The following is a 25,311-nucleotide window of genomic DNA, read 5'->3' as shown; positions in this document are numbered from 1 at the left end:
CATGTGTCTGAAAGATAATACATTTAATCATGCTGGATTTTATTACAAGAATTTAAAACCAATGTCTATTTTTGCATGCATTTATGGCTTTTTCCATTGCAGTTGTACAGAAAACTCAGTTCATGCACCATTCGCATGACAGTGGACACAAAGAGCATGCTTTGAGTAATGTACGTCATTTAAAATCACCGCATCTCGTGACACACAGGATACGCAATGAAATACAGAAAAAGAAAAACACGTGAGATGCTGGCATGGTACATGGCTTTGGATTTGCTCAAGAAATTCCCCCTGTCATTTGTGTAAGACTCTCCAAATGCAGAGACCGGCTCTGACAGTTTTACACTGCACCAGATGGCAAGCAATCCTTCCCACCGTCACACTGGCTCCAGGCATGGCACAGCATCGAAACGTTCACACAAGTACACACAAACACACACACATACATGAACACTTCCATCCCATCGGAACCGCTCTGGCAAATCAATATGCCCGAAAACCACAGGGATTGGTTTCGCACTGTTTTCAAACTAGGCCAAACTCGAGCTACCGTAAAATTTACTGTACCACCGGAGGGTAGGCAGCAATCTATTTTGGAAACAAACCAAAACGGAAAACTCGTAACCCGTGTCTCAGCAAATCTATCCGTGAGGCACCAAAATCACACGAGGGGCAGTCTGTAGCAGTAGTTAGCACAATGCTAACTAGTTAAAGTAAACACATGTACATGCTACTACTAAAGGCGAGCGAGATGTGGTAATACTGTGAAAGTTACTGGAGGTTAATGTGTTAATATATCATAAAGACTAAGCTACAAAAGCAAACGCTGGGCTGAACACTGTCTAACACGTTAGGATCAATGCTAAAGCGCAATCGACTTCTATTTCTGGATTGAGCTGTTCAATTCAACTCTCACAGCAAGGGAGATGATGGGAAAGAGAGAGACAGATGGGGAAGAGATAAAATGAGTAAGAGATATGGCTACTAAATGAAAACATAACTTAATCAAGGGATGTTACAGCTGCCGCCCTTTAACAACCCTTAACTGTCGTTCACATTGACAACGATGCCAGTTTCCAGCGACATGACAATAAGGTCACGTACAGTGGCACACAAAAGTCTGATGCGAGGCTACATTGACAGTCGAAATTTTAAAAGTTTACATTTATGAGCAACACCCGAATACTTGTTTAATTTGTGATCAGATTTTCAAAAGCTACGGCTATTTACTCAGGCCACCAATGACGTCAGAACATGCAGCAGTAGGAAGGCCCAGAACAATCATTGATCTGGGGACCTCCAGCAATAAAACCACTGAGGCTGTTACTAGAGTTGGGGTACTCGAACTCGGACTCGGACTCGAGTCCGGTCTCGAGTCCAATTTTGAATGAACTCGGACTTGTCACGCACTCGGATGAATTTGTACTCGGACTTGACACGGACTCGAGACATTTTAGACTCGGAAAAATGTCCGAGTCCAGTCGAGTCCGGGCACTGGATGACACAATATTATTCAAAAACGAAACGAAACGACGTTGTTTCAGCGTTGAGCATATTGTAGCCAATCACAGTTAAGTGTATAAACACAGTGGCAAATCAGAGGCGTTTTAGAGTCAGCATGCGAAGAATTCGCTCAAAATGTATGTTCAGAATCAGCACGAGCTTTATCCTTTCGCAAATCCCCTCATAAAAGACAAAGTCTCTCTAGACGCAATATAAGATATTCACTGTGCAGTGCGGACAACTTCAGTCAGTGTTTATGACGAGAGTTTTAGGGAGAGTGCAGAACGCGGTAAGTGATGGCTTAAAGGGAGCGCTGTTGACAATCTAAATAGTTTTTTTTTCATACTTCTAGAGGACCACTGGTTACGTTCACACTGTAAATTATAAAGAGTGATAACTGCATTTAAATGTGGGATTTAATCCACTTAATTTGTGTCGTTTGAGTCATGAAATTGCGATGATTTGACACATAGCAACATAAGAAACTTGATAACCATAGCAACATTTTGGCGTCTAATAATGTTGTAATTTTGTTTACATTTTCACTTTAGTCATAAGTTTACACCTTGCAGAATCTCCTAAATGTTATTTGTATATTTTTTTTAATAAGACGGATCATACACACATTGTTTCTATTTAGTAGCCTACTGCCCTGAAAAATATTTTTCACATAACAGATGTTTAATAGCCTAAATAAAATACAAACACAAAATAAAGACAGATTACATATTACATATTAATATTAATATTGTGTCATTACCTGAATGATCCACACATTTTTTTTTATTTTTTTTTTATGGTTGTTCATGAGGGAAAATCCTCCAGCTCCTTACATTCTTTGCTTTTCCAGCATCTTCTGCATATTTGACTCCTTACTAGCAGTGACTATGATTGTAAGATCCATATTTCCACACTGGTGACAACTGAGGGACTCATACACAACTATTACAAACCCTGCAAACATTTAGTGATGCACAAGAAGGAAGCATCCGTTAAGAGCCAATGGTTGTAAACTTTTGAACTGGATCATTGGTGTAAATTGTTCTTATTTGTTTAAAAATGTATTCATTAATTTAGTCCAACCCTTCAGAGGAAAAATAAGATATTAGCATGTAAAACAAAATAAGAAAAATGTAAACATCATCTTGCTCAAAAGTCTTGCCCCTGACTCTTATCGTGTTGCATTATTAAGCATTACCTTGCAGATTCTAAAATATGTACAATAGGTAATGTACAATAAACAAACTGTAACTACACATTGCAATCATTTTGTAAGGTTTAAAATATTAATTTAAGAGCTCAGTGTTGAGACCTTTCGTCGGAATTTGATTGACAGGTGATCTGACCAATTATAATGCAGATACGCGCCATTTTTGTTCGACAGACAAACCAAACCAGTTAGTAGATTAAAGTCAGTGGACTTGAACTTGAAAAATGCTGTGTATTGATTTCTTTTTGCAGTTCTGATGTTCATTTATGTTTAGTTTGTGCTATAACTAGAAGAGATTATCAGTTCACGTGCTGCTTGAACTGAGGCCTACACATTAAAGCACCACAAAACAGTATTTATTGTTTGAATTTCATAAAATCATACAAAATTTGAAAGCTGAGACTTTATTTCATACCAAAAGTACCCTGCTCTGTCTTGTCTGTTGGCACATTGTCAGTGTCCTCTTTTCTCCGACCGAGAACATGTGGAGTGAGAGAGGAATGGCTTGTCGGACGTAGCAACAGTAACCAAGAGGGGCGGGTCTTTGTGAAAGGTCAATTTCAAATAATTTAAATCTTTGTGGACTCGGCCGGACTCGACTCGGACTCGGATGTTAAGGACTCGGACTCAAGTCCGACTCGGCCCTTTTTGGACTCGGACTTGGACTTGTACTCGGTTGTTAAGGACTTGGACTCGACTCGGACTCGACAAAGGTGGACTCGGACCCAACACTAGCTGTTACAGATCACACCTGCTAACAGAGCAGTTTAACCCATTAAATCCCACTGCCTATCCATTTAGTTTTGATTTGAAAAATGCTTGGGGTCATTAAGATTTACATTTTTTAAAGAAATATGATACTTTTATTCAGCGAGGATGCATTATATTGATAAAAATGGGCAAAAGATTTCAATTAGAAATAAATTCAATTTTTGTTTTGTTTGTTTTTGAATTCTGAAAAAAAAAGCAGCAAATCAGCATATTAGAATGATTTCTGAAGGATCATGTGTCACTGAAGACTGGTGTAATGGCGTAAATAAAAGCAAGTAAAATTCAGCTTGTCCATCACAGAAATACTTGATTAATAATATATTAAAATGGAAAACAGTTATTTTGAATTGTAATAATATTTCACAATACTTTTATACTGTTTTTTGATCAAATAAACATCCTGGTCATTTAAGAATTTTTTTCTATTTACTTATTTTTTTTCACCCCAGAATTAGATTAGATTTTGAATTGGATGGATGGATAGGTTCAAGGTTCAGACTTTTGTACCCCATTGTATGTTACTTTTGTTACTATATTGTTTGCAAATTTCTATTGGACCAACTGAGCCTAGCCCTGCAGTTCCCCACAGGTTACAATTGACCCTTCGCAGGGAGTTTGATTGACAGGTGATCTGACCAATCATATTTCACCATCCGCCATTTTGTCCGACAAAGCAGTCAGGAAAGTTAGTAGATTAACATGGGAGGATTTAAACTTGAAAAACGCAGTGTACTGACGCATTTATGTGGTTAAAAAAAACATTCCTTCTTATGTTCATTCATGTTTATTTGATGCTATAAATTAACTAGAAGGAAGAGATTATCGGTTCAGGATCAGTTTTAACTTAGGCTCTACAGCGATCTGTCAGACACAATAAAGAGCCACAAAATGTATGTATTGTTCACATTTCTTTTAAAAAATGACCAAATTTAAAAGGTGAGACTTTGTTTAATATCAAAAGTAACCTGGTCTGTCCTGTCTGTCAGTGTGTTGTCAGGGTCATCTCTGCTCCGCGATGTATTTTTCACTGCGTGAGAACATGGTGTGTGTGAGAGCGGCGTGGCTTGTCGGACATAGCAACAGTAACTAAAGGGGGCGGGTCTTTGCGAACGCTCAATTGTGACCCAAGAATAAATCATACACTTTCACTAACTTCAAGCTTTTTTTGTTTAGAAAAAATGTGTTGCATTGGGCATTCCAAAGAGTAAAAAATAATGTTTTTTTACATTCCTTCAGAGAACTCTTCAAGTCCACATTTAAACATTACACTGGGCAAAATACATCCCTCTGTAGATGAGAGTGAAGCAAAGTGAGGCACAGCCCACTGGCACTGCAGGCAAACCTGTGTTTATTTATAGGCACTTATCCCGCTTTATATCACATTTGTCAATGTCAGCCCTGTGTCCAAATCAAGCCCTCTGTCAGCACGTCATTAGTAAACTCTGATCCCCACTCTGCAAACACACACATACACCACCTGCATTCTAGCACAAGTTCGAAAGACCACGAGAACAGAAGTCTATCAGCCGCCAGGAGCAGGGATGGCCAGATCATGAGTACCTGGAAGCGACAGCATTTATCGATTATAAAAATACACTCAATTGCGTGAACTTCAAAACCTATGATGCCGATTGAAGTTCAGTAATATGTGCCAAAATGGGGTCTCATTTTCAATTTATCCTTTGTTTCTGTCACATTTTAGGCCTTTAGTACATCGCACTCTGATTGGTTAGAGGGACGGCAATTTGCGGTGCCCCCGCATAGCAACTTGCGTACATGACGACTTTCAGCCCGAGGCAACTGAATGGAAACAAAGGTAGTGGTTTAGAGACACATTTTAAAAATGTTTTAAACGCATGGTCTTAATGCAACACTCATACGGAAAAGACTCCAGTTTGATGCACATCTACAAACGGCACTTGAGTACTCAAGGTTGATTTATCAGTCGGGTACTCAAGTAGTCAAAATGGCCTCCAGCCTTTCAAGCACAGGTCCTCTCAAATCAGCCAACAAATCACGACCCTTCTGCTTTCTCTGTCGACGAGTCACAATTTTTGGTTTCAGAATTTGGGAAGTCAAGCTCCTGCTGTTGTTCATTTGCAGTTTCTATAATCTGTTTCTGGTGACCAACGGTGCAATAAATGCGCAACCATTTTTATTGGGTCTCCAAAAACAAAAGAGAGAATTAAACGGGCACATCTTCACACCGAACAGCTGCAAATGCTGTACAAGCGACTCCCTGCAACCAGATTCAGTCACAAGATTAAAAGGCACCAGATGAGCCTATAAATAGGCAGAAAAAAACAATCACTCAGGGTTAAATTTGGAGTACAGTTATCTGGATTTGAGAAGTTTAACTACCTGTCCTTGAATTGTCTTTGCTGGCATGTGACTTTCCACACTCCTATTGACAATACAGATCATACTATTTTGAAAATACACACACATACATGTACAGAATTACACACATGCACACCACTCTTGCACTCGCTTTTAACTCTCCTTGTTTGTGACCCGGTGCATCTCTCTGATGGAGCGTCTATTTCTGCTGGGCGGTGGGCGGTTCCAGCTCGGGACCGCCAAAGAATTGGCTGCAGTTGGGGTCCCCCCTCACTTCGGGGGACGAGGGTATCTGGACACCAGTGTAGGGGTTGACACACCAACACTCGCCCCTCTGTCCGTGGTTGGACATGTGACACTGTAATACAAGAGAGGGAAGATGATGAGAGGGGCGGGGAAACGGTGGGTGTTGGGGGCTTAATGAAGCTCTTGGGCGAGTACGGGGTGGAGGCACTGGCCCAAAACAGCCCTCCCGCCTCATTTGGCCCAGCACGTCTCATTGACCCCTACTGAGCACTCCCAAAATGAGGTCATAATTGAACTGGACATAGCTGACGCTGAGACCCAAAATAGGCAAAAAACAGATTCTCAATTTTGTCCTCCAATGGCAAAGAACAAAAACTGACAGTTACAGTAATCGCAAGAGGAACAGGATGATTACAAAACAATCAAGTGTGGTGAGGTACACTGTTTTGAGCCCTGGGAACAGGGTTTGCACGTCAAAACAACATACCAATTTACATCTCTGGGACATGTTTGTCCCGGTTTAAGCTGCAACGTGTCACGTCAGGACATAGAAATATTATACCATAATTGTTAACTCACAAAGTTCTCAGTTATCAACTCTGTCAGCAAAATGTCAACTTTGTCTCCAAAATGTTTTTCTCTAAAATTCCTTTGTTTGGGCTGTCAGTAGATAAAAAATTGTAAGCCAATAAAGTACATGACATACTGAATAACTAATCAAAATAACTGCATGCATATTGAAAAGTATACATAAAAGCCAATTATAAAAATAAATAAAAACATAATATAAAATTATATTATTTAAAATTAAATGAAAAAGAGCCTAGACATTAGACAAAACAATAGCTGTGTGTGTGTGTGTGTGTGTGTGTGTGTGTGTGTGTGTGTGTGTGTGTGTGTGTGTGTGTGTGTGTGTGCGTGCGTGCGTGCGTGCGTGCGTGCGTGCGTGCGTGCGTGCGTGCGTGCGTGCGTGCGTGCGTGTCAATGCTATCTCAAGACCAATTTGTACGAATGTGTACGAGTGAGTAAAAGGTGGCTAATTTGTACGAACTCACTCGTACGAATTCGTACAATTTGTCTAAACCCAGTGAGGGGAGGGGTAAGGAGTAGATCATTCGTACGAATTCATACGAATTGGACAACTCGTAAAATATGTACGATTTAGCAAACATTTTACGAATTCGTACGAGTGAGGTCGAATTTGTACGAATTAGCCACCCCGTAAAATTCGTATATGAATTGCCGTGAGATCGGGTTTGTGTGTGTGTATAAATATATATATATATATATATATATGGTAACTATACAGTATACAGTAAGAGATAGAGCTAAAGAATGTAGGTAGGTAGGAAAGATCAGGTCATTTGTTCATCACTTTGGTATCTTGGTAAATTTGAGCATATTTTAAGACATTGTTAAGACTTCTGAAAAAAAGTGGACATGTGTGACATTTTTTTCTCAAGAACCTAAGAACCTTCAACAGTATCCGTCTATTTGCTTCTCATTTGATCTCATCAGGCTGTAAGGGATGTGTAAGGTCATTAAGATATAAAAGAGATTACAAAAGAGTTCTCATTAGTGATTCTCTATCCTCTGAGGACGTCACTACGAAGAAGGGCAAGCCACCCCACAGACAGGTTAGTCATTCAGCAAAATTTTCATTAGCTTGTAACTCTCAGCTCAGATACGGTTGCCTTGGCTTTGATAAAACAGCCTTCTGTAGAGAATGTGGGAATGTTTTATACACAGTTTCTCTTTGGCTCCATCTTTGTGTCATTATTGAACCTTCCATGTGGAATTGGATAATAAAACAGCAGGCTGCGCAGATTGAAAGGTTGTGCAATGTCTCATATTCCTATTGCCCTACAGTGAAATTAACACCCGCCGCCATTCAAATGTGGGTACTTTTTGTTCTAATCTACTGGCCAATGTATCAGGTGACCTATAAAACATTTCAAACTTACAAAGGACAAAAATACTTCATAAACAACTTTAATTTCATTTACATAGTAACTTATCTGATGCATTTCGATTGGTAAATTAAAATGGTTGGTTAAATTGGGCATTGCCAAGCTACCACTGTCTTTGAAAGTAAGTGTAGATAATTTCACCTGCTTAAGGTTGTACTGTCCTGTCTTGTCACAGTTGGGAAACTTCAGGTCATACAGATTTTCCAGAGGCCCCTTGTTGTCATGGAACGTCATTCGGGAGATGTTCTCTAACACTTTATCCAGCTCCTGCTGACACTGGCTCTGTAAGACAACACACACATACAAACATAATATTTGAGTAAAATATATTCTTAAAATATAAACAACCTAAAACAAATAGTATACTTTGATTTGTATACTAACAATGTCCAGAAATGGACATACAAACATACAGAGCAACTCTGTCATTTTAATATATTTTCTAATTTAAAATTTTCCTGCCACATCCCAAATTGTTTAATAGCCTTCTATGATGAAAATTAAGTTTTTGGAATAAAATCACTTTTGTCTTGCTAAGGCTAATTTCACACTTTTTATATCAAATGCACAAGATTACAGCTTGAAATTCTTTGTAAGTCGTAAAACAAATGTAAAAGTAAAAAATATATACATTTATGTGTGAGATTTACCTTGAATATTTTTTTTTTTTTTTTTTTCATGAAATAATAAAATATTAACACAAAAATAACTACCGTATCAAAGTAGCAAAAATATGTGATATAGGGGCAGAGTTAATTTGACCTTCATATTTAAAAAAAAGAGTTAGTTTTAATAAAAATTCTCGAAGAAACACTCATATAAGAAGGAGAGTGAGATAAACAGCGGGCCGGCGGCTTCATGAAACATTTATGTGGCTGATATTAATCTCGTACTCCAGCTAATTTTCTGGCTTGGTTCTACCTCCCCACCTCTCAACAAGGACAGGCATCGGCATCAAAGACCATTCCTGTCTCCCGTTCCTTCTCTTTTTCCCTGTATCTCTCATGATGGCTGCTCCCTGCTTGGCCCGGGATAAGAGGGCACTGGGGGAAGAGGGCCTGCCAGGGATCTTATCCGTCCCGTGCGGATGAAAAGTGCTCCATCACAAAGCAGTGAACAGTCCCCTGCTGTCATCGAACATGCCGTCACCCTGACATTCTCCTTGAATGTCTGCTTTTCATTGGGATATGTAATGGTTACACTACTGATTTATGACCCCCACCGAAAAGTTGTTTATTCGGTTTGGCTTTTATTACCCTACCATTATCACTGGTTTGAATTTTTATTGCCTTGGCTTCTTCTTTTTATTGCATCTACCTTATTTTAGTACTTTCCAACATCCATTTGCTTTATCAACATATCATTTAGCCGTTTTTATTGTAGTTACTATAGCTTTCAGGTCAGCAAAACCCGAACCAGTGTGCTTCGTAGCACAGCTATATGTTGTCTCAGCTGATGTTTGTTGATGGTCACATCAATTGTCTTTTCCCAAACTATTTCTTGCACAATAGAATACGAAAATATGAGTGGATATAGGACTGTTTTCATCAATGCGCTTAAGACATCCTTTAAATATTGAGGATATGCTAATATGACAATGTAAAATGGGGAGGCTCGATCTAAATAAGTTGTCATGCAAAACTAGGGCCTGAAACTCAATTTTGCCAACCCTGCAAATGACCAGTGACTTCAGAAAATGTACAATATTTTTTTACCAGCCATAAAACAGATTAATCCTAATAAATGTTACAAATTATTAATCTAGAGCAGTGAGTGATTTTATTTACCTTTTGTTGTTTGATTAACATTAACATACAGCAGAAAGACTATTAGGCTGCTGTCACTTTAAGAGCTAATGCACGGATCCAATATATCCTAGCCCGAATCACATGCGTTTTCTTTCTCAATTGTTTACAAACACTTGAATCATAACTGACTATGGGCCCTATCTTGCACCCAGCGCAATTGACTTTGTACAACGACGCATGTATCAATCCTATTTTGCACCCGACGCACAGCGGACTTTTCCCTCCACAGACGCACGTCGGTAAATTAGGGAATGAACTTGCGCTCGCGGGGGCGGTTCAGCGAAAAGAGGAGGCGTGTTCCGGAGCAAACGTTCTCTGGTGCTATTTTGCAGTTCCAGAAAACAATTCCGCCACTGACCAGGAAAAACATCAAAGTTCAGTGGCGCGTTGTGCGTGTTATTTATGGTATTTTAAGGGCGCATGCTTGGCCATTATGTAGCGTGTGAACAAGGCGCATACACTTTGATTCTCTAATCTAAACAGACGCAGCAGTTTTAATTTTTGCAAATCATACATTATTACAAGGAAAAATATTAACACACGAGGGAAATCATTTTTGTCCATGAAGATGTGAAAAAATAAATCTAGCTTACACATTTACCCAAACTATTATACGCCTGTTTAACCGAAGCTAATTTGGGTGGGTTTCTCCCATCCTCATACAATGCCACTTCTCTGTCTTTTACGGCCCTGATGAGAACGTCGGTCTCCTCAGCTGTGAACCGCTCCTGGCGCGCGCCTGGCAAATCCGCCGTTATAATAGCAATCGCCATGGAACAAGCGCGTCTGCTCTTAAAGGGAATGTGAGATGACGCTCTGATTGGTTTATTTCACGTTACAGCCAAACCACACCTATGAATAATGAAGCTACTTCAGACCAACCCATTTTAGATTTGCGTCGTGCGCAAGAGTCATTTATCCCGCCGGTATAATAGCAACAGCGCCCGGGATCCGGCCACAAAGTTACTTGCATTTCGCATTTGATACTTGCGTTTCAGATCATTAAAATAGGGCCCTATGTATACGAGGATACTTGTCAGGTATCTTGACATAATTTGTCTAAATAAAGACGTGAAAGAGAGCTTAATTCAGTATTTGCTGTCTGAGACGTGACTTTCTGAGCGCGCTTCGGATGTTTGCGCACAGAAAACTTCAAAATGCAGCGCACCAGTAATGAATTGAGTTCCCTTTCGCATCTTCTTCCGGTCGAATATTTAAATTGGCAAGGCTTAAACTTTCAGCGCTGGTCCTTCAACTGTCTTGAGCGTTGTTCACACAATATTGCATTGTTAGAATTTATAAAAATGTCATATACCGGTCAACGTCGATTTTAACTCGCATTTGGAACTTCGCGGGTGTTCATTTTAGGCCCTGTCCTAAAATTCACAGATTAGGAGCAGTGAGTAGTGAACACACACACCCTGCAAACCGTGGACACACACAATCGGAGCAGTGTGCAGCCATTCACTGCAGCGCCCGGGGAGCGATTGGGGGTTAGTTGCCTTGCTCAAGGGCACCTCAGTCGTTTCCTATCGGTATTGAGAATTGAACCCATGACCTTCTGGTTACAAGCCTGACTCTCTAACCATTAGTCCACAACTGCCTAAAAAGGTATGAAAAAAAGAAAAACGACTTGCCAACTAAAGTTAATTAGAAAGAAAATGTGTCTATTGGCTAAGAACAGTAGATGATGCCTGATAGAGATGCTGATTGGGGTAAGGTCCTGTTGTAGTGGTCACTTGGCTAAGGATTTAAGGGTCCAGGTAAAGCATGGTACAATTCCAAGAAAAGTTAATTAACTCTGTGGATTTGTGTGATGGCCAAATTCGACAAGCACTGGCCCATTCCTTGTTTCAGCAGAGACGGGAGCCGTTTGTTCTGTCTTGGCAATCGGATTGTGACTGTTTGCTATCACCGGGCAGTGTTTTAGACATCAGAAATCGCTCGTTAATTAGGTAACTAAGGAAATTATCATATGTTTTCAACTGAAAACATAGCAAAAGTGGCACCAGAAACAGCCTTGATATGAAAAACACTCGAAAAACAGCTTACAGCTGTTTTTGCACAGTTCCAATCATGAAAATAACATACTGGAGCAATAAATTATACATTGACAAACAACCTCAGACCACAGAATTATAGCGACATCAAATTTAGAGGGTTGTACAAAGGACATACCGTAAATCTGAACCCCAGAAAACTGTGTTAGTATAATTAATGTTTAGCTGATACAGAAAAGAGCGTATCTATGTCAAAGTGAGAGACTGTGTGTGTGTGTGTGTGTGTGTGTGTGTGTGTGTGTGTGTGTGTGTGTGTGTGTGTACTTAACTATATTTTGGGGGCAAATTTGTACCCAGAAGTGACCAAAATCTCCAAAAACCTTCCTTTAGGGATGTCCTCATTTGTAAATCTGGTATAAAAAATAATTAAAGTTTTTAAAAATGTTAAAATGCAGAAAGTTTTGTGTGGTGAGTAGGTTTAGGGGTAGGGTTAGTGTAAGGGGATAGAATATACAGTTTGTGCAGTATAAAAACCATTACATCTACGGAAACGTGTGTGTAGCCACGTGAACGTGTGTGTGTGTGTGCTGTGTGTTTAAGCCCATACTGTTGTGTATGTGGTGTATTAGTCTGATAACCAGAAGAGGGCACTGCCGGACTGAACACAATGACATTCAAGGTGAATACAGGTCTTTATTTCAATAGGTCTATCATTCTCTGTGTTAATCTAAAGGCCCTTTCATACGACTCGCTTTAGTGTTCGCCAGTACTCAAGAGTGCTGGGACTTCTTCACAGGGGGACACTCACCTGTTTGGGGAGAAGCGTTTTGAGATCATCCTGGGGGCTGAACATCCTGTTCCTCTTATTGTTGTGATGCTGCTTCACAGCCATTTCCTTGTAGTGTTGGTAGTTGTTTTCTTTGCTGGTCTTCTTCATCAGAGGGGAGCGCGTGCTATTTACTTCTCCTGATGGAGGGAAGAGTAGGCAAAATTCTGAATTTAATCATTCTCTCACTCTCACTATATATACATATATCATATATATACACTCTCACACATATATATAGATAGATATACACACACACACACACACATTATTAACTTTAGTACATGTAAAGTTATGTAATACAGGTCCAATACTGAAAAGTGAGTACCGGTAATGTAAAAAAAATCTGAAATGCAATTGATTTTTAAAAGTCATTTTCAATTACATTCTGAATGCTGTGCAACTCTATCAGGTTAGATGTTGCTTAACAAATTGACATATTATTTATAGAAATTTGTATTATTGTTCTCAGGTCAAAGACCGCAAGCTATCTTTTTAGTCAATAAAAACAAACCCTGGATCAGTGTCCTGGCAGTGCATCAAAGCATGGCAGAGAAAGAGAGTTAAAGGCTGGGATTAATGACAGCTCTTGATTCCGATAGGCACAGAGGCCTGTGAAGAGATACGTGCCTTTTAAGTCAAACCATGCCTGGCAAATCACAAGTGAACTACTAATAACAAAAGCAGACTTTCATCCTTATTTAAAAGTATAGTGTACCCAAACATTACTTTCATTGTATGGCAAAAACACAAAACATTTTCAGAATATCTTCTTTCGTGTTGCACAGAAAAAGAAAACCGTAAAGATTTGGAATGGAATGAGGGTGAGTAAAAAAAAAAAAAAAGGTATATAGGTTTGGAACGAACTCTGTATGAGTAAAAAATGACACAACTGTTCTTTCACAAATCATTTTTAACATATGGCTCTAGTCTGACGCCATCAGGTTTTTTGAGCCGATTCAGCATGTTGAGTCGAGAGAGAGAGAACTCTGATTGGCTGTTCAACTTCGCGAACGAGTCAGTGCAAGATAATAAAAGTGAAAGTGATGAAAGCGAGCAAAGAAGTCAAGACAGTACAGATAGAAGGCTGTATAATTTACAACATCTTACCTGTGCAATTGAATGCATGAATATTTTCATAATAACATGAGCCGACTAGAATGAAAAAAGTGATCAGTGTGATTGATATTCAAAACTGTAAGCGAGCGCTGCTTTGTTTGCGGTTTTATATGCAGTCCTAGTTTTGGTTTCCCTTTTTGAATGACAAAAATAGACTACTGATACCTGCTGATATAGACAGATATTGCACACAGACGCAGAACGCACATGCTGACAGTCACCTGACCTTTAGTCCTTTATGTGTTTAAGTGCAGCTTTTTGGCCTAGACACAGCCAAGGAGAGGTGACAACACACAGTCAGCTTTCATCGCATCTAGTTCTTTGATGTCGGTTCGGTGTTTCCCAGGCTTTACATGTACCTCTTGGTAACATAACTTGCACAAAAGCGGGTCATTTGGACTCTAGCTGGCCCTTTGAAACTCTCGCCTGCATTCAGATGTGTTCTGTGTCTGGCCCATCGACATTAAAAAGCAGAAACTCAGGCAATGAGCCCAGAGCCGCTCGCATGATGTCAGCGTAGGGTAAGTATGAACCTAGAGATCTGAAGGAGGGTGATCGCTCTGAGCATTGTCCAGCACTGAATACTGTGGTCTAAAGTTTCAAGCCCAATTGTGAGGAACCGACCTAAGAATAGTGTCTGAAATAGCGGGTGACTTTGCCAGAGTTTGCCTCATTGAAGACATTATTGGCGGGCGTGCTTCAGCAGACACCTGCCATTACATATCCTCAGAAGCATCCCTGTTCCACACTCTCATCCCTGGGCCTACACCAGCAACACTTCCCACTCACAGTTCCTCTCTCTTTCCAAAGGCTTAGTGTGTGGGCTGTGCGGTTGGGGAGTGGACAGGAACTCTTTTCAGGGCTTGGGCCGGTTTCTCTCTCGCTTCTCCCAAGGAAGCATGACATGCTGTTGAAAAGTCAAGTGCCACTTGTGAATTTACATACTGAGTCTGATCCAAAACCTAGTGAGATATCTATGTAGGGTCTATGTAGAGGCATTTTGAGGCATCATTGACATACTTCCGGCACAAAACCTGTTTCAAGAAGATTTGTGTCGATTTTCAAAAACTCAGGCAATCCCATATATTGAGCTCAGTGGGGGAAAAAAACATCTAATTATGGTGGACAAATCTAAATGGAAAAAAACAAACGCAATGGGTTCAGATTCAGAACAAAAAAAAAAAAAAGGACGGACCAACATTACATTTCTGGACCAATATTTATAACCAATAGTTTACTCTTTAGACAGGAGCTAAAAAAAATAATAATTCCCTTGACTCAAAATCTGTGAGAAAATGTATCCTGTGGTGTTGGTTAGGCTGCAATTTTAAGACCTTGGAAACATTAAGACATTTTAATGCTAATAATTAGTAGTATTTATCATTTTGAAGTACTTTACAACAACAGCAGCAACATCATATACTAACATAACATTTATGAACCGATATTAGTGACCAATATTTGACCCTTTAAACAGGAGCTAATTTATTTTTGAAAAATAACTTCACTTGACTCACGTTTCAAAACCTAGAATCCGAACTCAAATTAAATCTGTTCATCATATAAAGCGATCGAGTCTCTTCAAAAAATGTAGACTAAACCGCTCAATTCATCTGGATTAGTTTTACAATCCTTTATGAACTTTTTGAAGCGTCAAAGTGTCAGTTGCGTAGCTGTCAATGGAGGGACAGAAATATCTCAGAATTCATGAAAAAGATCTTCATTTGTGTTACGAAGATGAACAAAAGCCTTATGGGTTTGGAACGACATGAGGGTGAGTAATTAATGACTGAATTTTAATTGTTTAGTGAACTATCCCTTTAACTAGCACTTTTCTGACAAGTAAACCCATTTAATTTAATATGAAATGTGATCATTATAGTGTAAAAACATCATACAGATAGAATAATCATTACATATATCATCTAGTAGAAGGAAAACTGAAAAGATAGAAAAAAACAACTCAAGGTCATTTCTGCTCTGGTTGTATGCTACCACCCATAATCAAACACTTCAACCCTTCTCTTTCACCACTGATTTGGTTTAATCTATGCATACTTCTTTAATGAGTTTAAATGGCAGGCTCTCTCCAGGATTTATCGAAATGCAGAGGTCTGACGGCAGGATTATAATAACTGGTTGTATTGGTTTACATTACACAATCTACTGATACAAACATGCACTCTGCGACATGCAACATGAAGCTCTTGTAACCAGTAAGCTATGGTCAATTTGTGGATGAACTGAGGCCCACTGCATGCTGGGAAAACAACTCAAAGACACTGACATTGATTGAAACCTGTTCGCAGTTTACCCATCTGGTTAAACATTTACAGAAAATGCTCTTTCAACCCACACGGCCATGAAGAGGGAGCCGAGCAGCCATGTTGTTTTTCCAAACAGGCTGCAGTGAGCACGCTGGCTCTCAGAATGTGTCTGCATGAAAAAGTAATGCAAGAAAAACATAAGCAGCTGTGATGCTCGAGAAGCCAGCTTGTATTTGGCGCTTTTTCTTGCTTGCATAACCATGTGGCCTTTTGTAAAGTTTTGTAACTTCAAGGACTCACTGTACCACGACGGCACGAAATAACAGTGTAGAATGTAATTTAATTTCCTTTCTTCTGTGGAACTACACGACTCACAGGAAAGCTATGCCAGTGTCCGGCAAAACAGGACCAGGTGTGGGAGAGTTTTGCAAAAACTAATTGTTGGTTTTGGTGGGTGCAGGATGGCTTCCCTTGGGCATGTACATGAGGTTTTTGGAGTTCAAATTTGATACAGCTTTTATTGGCACTGGTACATCGTACGATTACTTGCAATAGAGTTTGAAGTTCCCCTGAAATCAAAATTGAATCAAAGTTTCTTGGCTTTTAGTATGAATATGTTAGCCTTCCTCTAATCTATAAGCTAGTGTGCTCCAAAACAATGACAAAATTCCCATTTAGAAGATATAAGCATTCAAAACTTACAGTCTCTCACTTTTGCCAATATGGATCAATGATTTGGATGACATCATCACTCTGCACTCCAACTTCTCACCAGATTTTCTGTTCAATCAAATGCTCTCTAGTATCTGAAGCATCCCGGGGTCCCTACACTATAAATAGATGCAGAAGCTGCGGTCTGAAATCAGTCAGTTGTTCACACATTCACCAATTTCTACATGGTGCACTGTGCATAGGGGACAGGAAATGATTCAGAAAGTGTAAATAAGCTTTCCATTGGGGCGAATGAAGTCTTGTTTCACGTTAATGTCATGTGAAACGCTGCAGTGCGCACACAGTCTGCTCCGGTCCAGAGACTTGATAGCACAGAGCAGATCATATGCAAGTCGGCGCATACCAGAAAACGTATCGGACCCATTTGAATTCTGCTAAGAATGCTATATTTTAACACAAAATGGAGGAGAAACACATTACAGAGCACAACGGCTCATCAAACAAACTTCAAACCTCATTGGTCCTTGCCGAAGCTCAAACGTGCTGCGTAACACGAGAATGAACCCTCATTGGTCCTTGCCGAAGCTCAAACGTGCTGCGTAACACGAGAATGAACCCTCATTGGTCCTTGCCGAAGCTCAAACGTGCTGCGTAACACGAGAATGAAGCCTCATAGGTTCTTACAGAAGCTCAAACGTCCTGCATAACACAAGAATGAACCTCATTGGTTCTCGCACGTGAAGCAAACATGCTTGAGCTTCCATTTACCACAACTGATGTGTGAGTTGATGAATGTGAATAAAAGACTAAATTCACCTGAAGCGTCAAAGTGCCAGTTGCGTAGCTGTCAATGGAGGGACAAAAAAGCTCTCAGATTTCAACAGAAAGATCTTCATTTGTGTTCCGGAGATGAACGACATGAGGGTGAGTAATAAATGACAGAATTTTCATTTTTGTGTAATCTATCCCTTTAAACTAAACTGAAACCTGATAATGTAAACATAAAAGATCATTTTAAATATGAATAAACTATAGGCCTATAAACAGTACTAAAATAACATTGGAAGAGAGCTCGGGTTTGGTCCAAATAAAGTGTGAAAACAGCTGTAAGAGCTAGTTGACTTATTTCCCCAATGCTTACCACTTCTTCTACTGTTCTGTCCTACAGGAACTTTCACTGGTGTCCTCTATCTGTCCTCTACATCATTGAAACATCTGTTCGGTGTCTTAGTATTTCGCACTCTCTCTGATTCCACTTAAGAAAATCGTTCTGAGAAGTAATTTGTCACCATCCTCTGGGAGCACTTCTCCGTTTTTTTTTACTCCCCCCATTTGATGAAAAAGCGTTTAAGATTTCATTCAACCTAAACTAGCCTCCCTGAGCCTCTTCTCAATATACAGTGGATCGTGCCAGCACATTTCTCTGTCTTTCTCTTCAACTCTCCCTCTCTCTCTTTTATCTTTTCTGTAATTGCATATGCAAAGACTAAACAGCAATGTTGTACAGTCATAAATCAGAGGCCTACTGAGGGAGCCTCGATGATTCAACAGCCACTGTGCACAAAGGAAATGTTCTCAGCAGACGAATGAGATTCAGTCCTCGATTCTGCTTTTGAGTGTGTGCTTCTTCAGATAATTTCTATATACTAAACACAGATTTCAACAGCAAAAAAATGTAGTATGAGATGCCGGAAAATGAAGCACTGGTATAGGTTTCTCACGAGTCATGCAGGCATTCAAAGGTGTTACACGTAAATATACTAAACAAGAACTCAATAACTGAAATCAGTGAAAATATACCATCACAGCATTTAAATAAACATCAAATTGAAAAGTCCGGTATCCACTTTTTATAATAACAAACATTACAAGAAAATATCAATATATTGTGATTAACAGTTATTTCAAATTCATAACACTGACATGTTTACTAGTGCAAAGTGTAACAAAACTTTCTCTTTCACTAATATGCATATGCAAATTAAGAGTACGTTTACATGACAATGATGTACTAAAACCTGGAATGTTTTTCCTTATCTTTTTCCGCGTACATACGACAACATTGTCAAAACAATCGCCGTTCACACATATATGTATTATGACTGTATTATACTTCCAGGTTAGTAGTTGGCGATGTTACTTTGTAAAGAAACACTACGCGCCTAAAGACTAAACATGTAAAACAAATGCGCATGATGTCACAGGTTTCACAAATTCGTGTTTGTGTATAGTTTAAACGGAGAGTATGAGACGCTTTGAAATCCGTTTTCAGAAGCTTGCGTTTTCATGGCCACAAAACGCTGTTGTCGTGTAAATGAACGGCCAAAACGCATAATTTTTTTTCTATTTTTAGTTGAAAACAGTGACGGGTTAATATGTTATATGTGTTAATATGAATGATTCTTGAAAATTCTGTTATCATTTACTCATCTTCATGTAATTTCAAACCTGAATCTTTTTATTTATATATACTGTATATGTATATATTCCTGTGTTCCTCAACAGCAAGCAATTTGATAATCATTTAGAATTTGACATATAGTATTACAATTTCAGACTTTGAGGAAACAGCTTGAAGTCAAAGTTTTCCTCAGGAAATGCCTTGGATTCATTTTGTGAAGTAGTGTTGATCTTCTTTCTTCACTTGGCACCATAGCAACTACAGCCTCCTGAGTGTCAAGAACTGCCTGAGCTTGAACGTTTGACAAGTGGTTGAGCAACAAACTTATAAAACTAAGCGCAGGGCTAAGCTTGGGTCTCAGGAATATGCTTTGCTATGTAAGCTACCATTAGTTTACAGAAATAATGTCCTCCCTCCATGGTGATCTCAAGCGATCCCTGCGATGATCTGGACGAGAGTTATTAATACAGCCTCACTGCTACTAGATTTTTCTTTTTTTGCAGTTATTTTAGAGTGAATATACCTGTTGCAGTCGATATTGACATTTTCAATTGTGTATCAGTCAGGCAGGCAGCCAGAATTATAGCGAGTAGTGAAAGATAGCTGGATGTGTCAGACAGTGTATTTTGCTGACGCTTCATCGTCTCTACAGTCTGTGGGGTGGGTTGTCTGGGACGGCCTGAGGTAAAAAAAGAGCCCAGGAGTTCTTTGTTATTTCAATTGCTTGTTTGACACCCATGACACTCCAGATGCCCCGGGGTAAAAGTAAAGTCATGGCGCCTACATGGAGCCTTTCTGGTGTCACAGGTCTCGACAAGCCGCCGCCACCCAAGGCACTGGAAAGGTGTTGAAGAGAGCGTGTCTCTGCATATCAGACCCCGGAGGGTTCCGATGGCAAAACACGCGATATGATGTTTTATTAACAAAATTCGGGAGGAGCACGTTCAGATAATTAACACGAGTGGAGATCACTCAGCAATCAACGATAAGAGGTGTATATATAATTCGTTGACAGTTTAGCAGCTTCCCTCCACCACCCCTTCTCCACTCATCTAGCCCTAACCATTTACACACGGGGGGGGGGGGGGGGGGGGGGGGGGGTATAAACATGAGATATAAACCGCTAGCTTGAATAAACGCGAGAAATATTTTATTATGGTGGTGAGGAGGCTGGATTTTCTGGAGGGAATCGTTTACATTTACATCTTTCTACTTGCTTTTATCTAATGACCGATGGCTGTCTTTGCAATCCCAGTGTCCATTTTATTTATTGATCAGTATAATTTCAGATTTATCAGAATCATTTATCAGACAGTTGTGTCCAGGTTTTGTGTCATTTTATTAGAAGCAACATAAAGCACATTGACTAATACCCACAATAAGCAGTGTACAAATTATTGCTAATTCAAACTATTAATAAATAATATAAAAGTATATAAATAATACTACAATAACACCATCTTGTAGCAAACCTGCCGTTAAAGCAATAGCTGACTCAAAGGTATTTATGAAGTCATTATTTACTCACCCTCATTTTTTACCAAACCATTATGATATTCATTCTCCATGAAGCACAATAGATGAAGTTAGGCTGAATGTTGACGCTGCTTTTTATTCCACACAAATAATTTTTATCGCCAAGCCCCAAAAAGTATCATGAAAGTAGTCTATACAACTCATGCACTATATTTCAAGTATTCTGAAGTCATATGATAATTTTGTGTGAAGCACAGACTAAAAATGCAGATGTCCACTGATTATCTAAGTTCAGAAATATTCCAAGTCATCTGAAGCAATATTATTACATTTTCCCTCTGCTATAGCTTTGAAATTTCATGTGTAGTTGAATGTTTTCAAACATTGTAAAAGGGCACATGACAGATGAGAACCAATGCCGTTTTCAATCTAATCTTGTGTGACACACATAATTACGCCATTTTGTAATAAAACACAAGCTGGAACAAACTTTTTTTGAGGGGTGGATTATTGAAAAACAGCCTAAATTTCAGTCTGTTCTTCACAAACTAGGATGGATGGATGGATGAATGGATGGATGGATGGATGGATGGATGTGATTGGAGGATGGATGGATGGATGGATGGATGGATGGATGGATGGATGGATGGATGGATGGATGGATGGATGGATGGATGGATGGATGGATGGATGGATGGATGGATGGATGGATGGATGGATGGATGGATGGATGGATGGATGGATGGATGGATGGGTGGATGGATGGATGCTGAGGAAACAGAAATGGCGGACTACTGTGGCTCACACAGGGCGGGATCTATGCTAATAAAGCAGATCGTCACCAGTCATGGGCGGAGCTTCCCCCTACTCTCTTACGTAAGATTAGGAGAAAAATCTGCAACTGCTCTTTCGGGGAGACTATTTATGATATATGGGGATTCTAAAAAGGAGTGGGTGGATTTGTACCATTCTAGGCTGGTTGTTTACACACACTGTGGACACACATCTGTGTTCAAACATAAAAGTATTATTTTGCATAATAGGCCCCCTTTAAGTGCCACGCTAAAGGTCACAAAGACAGAGGTCCTCAGATGTGTACTAGGAACATATTAGATTAATAATGGTCATTCACACACATTGCAAAATAGTTATTTTTAAAATCCATATGGACTAAACACTTTTAAGACTTCTTGTAGTAGCAAATCCTAATTTAAAGCCAAGGGAGCATTATGCAAGTCAGCATCTGTGCACCGCTTAAGTGTCATTACTAAAGATGTTCCTCTCATCAGGTCCTACAGCACGCTGGATCATGTCTGACGCAGCCGCTCGACATATGAACAACGCTAGCTACAGGTGGTGCAATATGCTCACAGTTGAGGCCACGCACAAATCTGCCAGATGATTCTGCATCTAATTCAACAGATTCAGTGCAGAATGAGCTTTCTTTTGAGATGCATTGTGCCAAATCACCACAGTTAGTTAAAGCTACACTGTTGAGTGCACACTAATGCAGTAACAACACAAAATTAATACCTCTCGGCATGTTGCGAACACAAAGATGAGGATCAGAGGTCCAGCATGTATCACCTTGTAGAGAGTTTTCATAATTGCAGCATTCATTCAGAGTTCACTGCATTAATTAGCCTTAATAGACAACATAATCGCTATTCATTAGATCATCATTCATTTGTGTTTTCTTTTCAGCAGAAACAGAAGTACTGGGCCAGAACGGGTCTAGCCTTTGCTAACAAGATTTCCACATGACTTTCAGTATCATATTCACTCACAGGACTTACTGGTTTGATGCCGATTTTGAATTCTTCCCACAGAAAACAGTGAGAAAAGAAAGACAAATGTGCTTATTACTGACCGTAATAAGCGCGGGAGCTGAAGATCGGATTTATATTTGTTTTGCGGAGACACATTTATGTGGCCCAGTGTAAATGGACCAGTTTTAACAAATCAGATAGCTATCTGGTCAGTAAAAACACATTAAGTGATCCAGTGTGAACTGTCTATTAAGTGATTATAGGCTGAATGTCCAAAGGGAGGGTGAATTTTGCCACAACAAAAAAAGAAAGTTTCATAACAGTCCACATGACTCATGCACTATATTCCATGTGTTCTGAATCTGAAGTCATACTGAAGCTTTGTGTGAGGAAAAGAACTTCACTGTTAATATTTTCTTCATCCAGATCAGTCAAATCTTTAATGCAGATTTAATGGATCAACAAATATGAGCTGCATTTTATTTATCATCAGCTAGTTTCAAGATCAAGGAGAGAAATAGGAAAGAAAAATCCATCTCGAATGCGTTTCGGAGGGCATTTACACCTGCTGTTTTCACAATCAGATAGCTGTCCGATCAGTGAAAATCCATGAAGCGACCAGGTATACACAGGCCCAAAGAAAATAATACAGGGCCAGAAAAACTTGAAGGGGAGTAAAGGTGAATTTTAATTTGAACTATCTTTAGAGCTGGCAGTGTTTTCTCTTCATTAGAAACCTGCATTGGAAAGGGTTGGACATGAGCAGATTAATTGCCGGTGCTGGGCAAGCCTGTTGCTTTTGGTATCCCAAAATACACCATTCAGATTCACAATGGTGCTTACAAAAGTCCAATTTGTGCAGGGCGACATTAGCCTTTCACCCCTGATTTCTTGGAAAACTCAAACAACACAACAGTATAACGGCTGCCAATTTGTTTCAAAGCAGAGGCATTTGGGACAGTTTAGACATCAGTAATTTGAACATTTTTATTAGAAATCTAGGTCGCATATTTCAGTTGTATGGCAAAGGTTTGGAAGCGCTCATCCTGGCCTCTAGAGAAAAAGAGACGGCCTCTGATGATACCCAAATGAGATCTGACAATTATCAAGGCAAAAGGCAGCATTGTGCAAGATACATTAGGACTAGGTTCCTACAGACATATTCAGAAAGGACTAGTTGTCCCTGAGAAAGTTTCAGTTTCAAAGAAATTTCTTCTTTTTTTTTTTTCGTACAACCTTGTAAAAAAAGGAGGGATGAAACTACTTTTTTCTGGCTAACTCAATGCGTTTAGTGATCCATGCTGTTGGTCATTCAAAACCCTGAAAAAAATAGATTTAAAAAATAATTGCTTCTCTGGGGACCACTGGATTAAAAAAAGACAGACAGAGAGAGAGGCTGATACGAATAAAACGATAAAGAACGGCAAAAACGTCACAGTGTCAACAGTTTAACAGGTGATTTGTTTGCTTGAGGAGATCAGTGGACTCATGGTCAACTGAATGTCAACACTGTTCATCCCATTGCACCTTGGTTCCAATAACAATGTTATCTCCAATTGCTTCTAATGCAGGTACAAAAGAAGCAGACCTCAAAAGTCTAAGGCTGCTGCTTACTGATCTATCTGACTGTATTAAACCCTAAGGACCATAACAATAAAAGCATGGATAAAGCACCATCTAACCTAAGCAAATATAACAGAGTTCCCAGAGATTTGTTAGTGACTACCAGATAAGCTTAACATAACTAGTAGAATTTGGGCCTGCAGTGACAGAAACGTCCATTATTTTTCCATCCACATTCACATCGGAAGCAACCTGCAGCAACGAAAGAACTGAACCCAGTATATAGAGATACTGAGATACATAAGTAGAATGCTTCAGAATTTAATAGTTATTATTTATTTATTTATTAAGACATTTAGGCATATGCCTATGTTTTAAAATATTATTTTATAAATTTCTAAAAGATGAAATATTTGAATGTCCATGACTTTTTAATAGGCTATTGCATTAATTCCCATGACTTTCCCAAAGAAATCTAAATTTTGACAATTTCTGGCATTACCATGTTTTCCATGACTGTGATAACCCTGATATAAACTAAATCAAGCATGTATGAGCAGATGCACCAGAAGCAGTTCAGACAGAAGTTGGTGATCTAACAAAGGGGCTGTATAAACAATCAAACAAGATGGTGGAGAAAAGGGTGCCAGAACAAAGACCCTGCACTGATTTTTGACTCAGTGTTGATTCCCCAAGTCCTGACACATGGAGAAAAGAGGAGACATCAAAGTGCAACATCATCCGTGTGATATACTTGTATGCGTACATTTTGTCAGCGGCTGTGCATCATTACATGTTCTCAAAGTCTTGAGACTCACCACTGTGTCCTGACTCCTGGTTGGTCATGGTGGGCTCCAGGTCCACTTTGTTCTCGCATCGTCCTAGTCCCTGTATCAGCTGTTCCAGTGGTAACTCTGAATTCGCGCTCGGGTAACACCTTAAACCGCTCCCGCATCTCGGCGTATAGACGCCGCACAGCTCGCCCTTCTGCCGTGCGCAAACCGGACAGCAACCGCAACCCGGTTCCCTGACAATCTCGCAAGAGGTGGTGGTCTTGGGACACGCCGCCTGGCGCTCCGCGGTGCAGCTCGGGCAGCGGAACACGATCTCACCGACCGAGCCGTGCAGGAGCAACAAACTGCAGAGCAATGCACAAAACATGCCGTTATCTTTAAGACTGACAGATGTCGGGATTCTGCAGGCGACTTCAGGTGGAAAAGTAAAAGTGCGTTTGGGGACAGGTGAGGTTCGCCGGAGAGCTCTGCTGGGTCCTATTTGCTGTCATGTTACTCCGACATGACATCACGTCAAAACCTAGTCAAAGTCAAAAGAAGAGTCGATGTAGTCGGACTGCAGGCTGTTTCATCTGC

The 25,311-nt window shown here is 39.7% G+C and overlaps 1 protein-coding gene across 3 annotated transcripts; it reads right to left on the bottom strand.

Moving 5' to 3' along the window:
• On the bottom strand, window positions 1–25,311 carry igfbp2b (insulin-like growth factor binding protein 2b). 3 transcript variants are annotated; one of them, XR_013798283.1, is made up of 5 exons: window positions 24,760–25,311; window positions 12,657–12,814; window positions 8,182–8,322; window positions 3,446–6,182; window positions 1–1,326 (listed from the first exon to the last, which is right to left on the bottom strand). XR_013798283.1 is itself a non-coding variant. In XM_079618480.1 (4 exons), exons 1-4 carry the CDS (start codon window positions 25,100–25,102, stop codon window positions 6,024–6,026), a joined length of 801 nt encoding a protein of 266 aa, XP_079474606.1. In that variant the 5' UTR covers window positions 25,103–25,288; the 3' UTR covers window positions 2,300–6,023. The 3 variants fall into 3 exon arrangements, 1 of the variants encoding a protein (XP_079474606.1); XR_013798284.1 differs by lacking the exon at window positions 1–1,326 and having other exon boundaries at window positions 4,806–5,767; window positions 5,846–6,182; window positions 24,760–25,200; XM_079618480.1 differs by lacking the exon at window positions 1–1,326 and having other exon boundaries at window positions 2,300–6,182; window positions 24,760–25,288.

The sequence above is a fragment of the Phoxinus phoxinus genome (genome assembly GCF_949152265.1).
Source record: "Phoxinus phoxinus genome assembly, chromosome: 7".
In the NCBI taxonomy this organism is placed as follows: domain Eukaryota; kingdom Metazoa; phylum Chordata; class Actinopteri; order Cypriniformes; family Leuciscidae; genus Phoxinus; species Phoxinus phoxinus.
The sequence above is the reverse complement of the archived record's forward strand: the minus strand, read 5'-3'. Positions and strand labels throughout refer to the sequence as shown.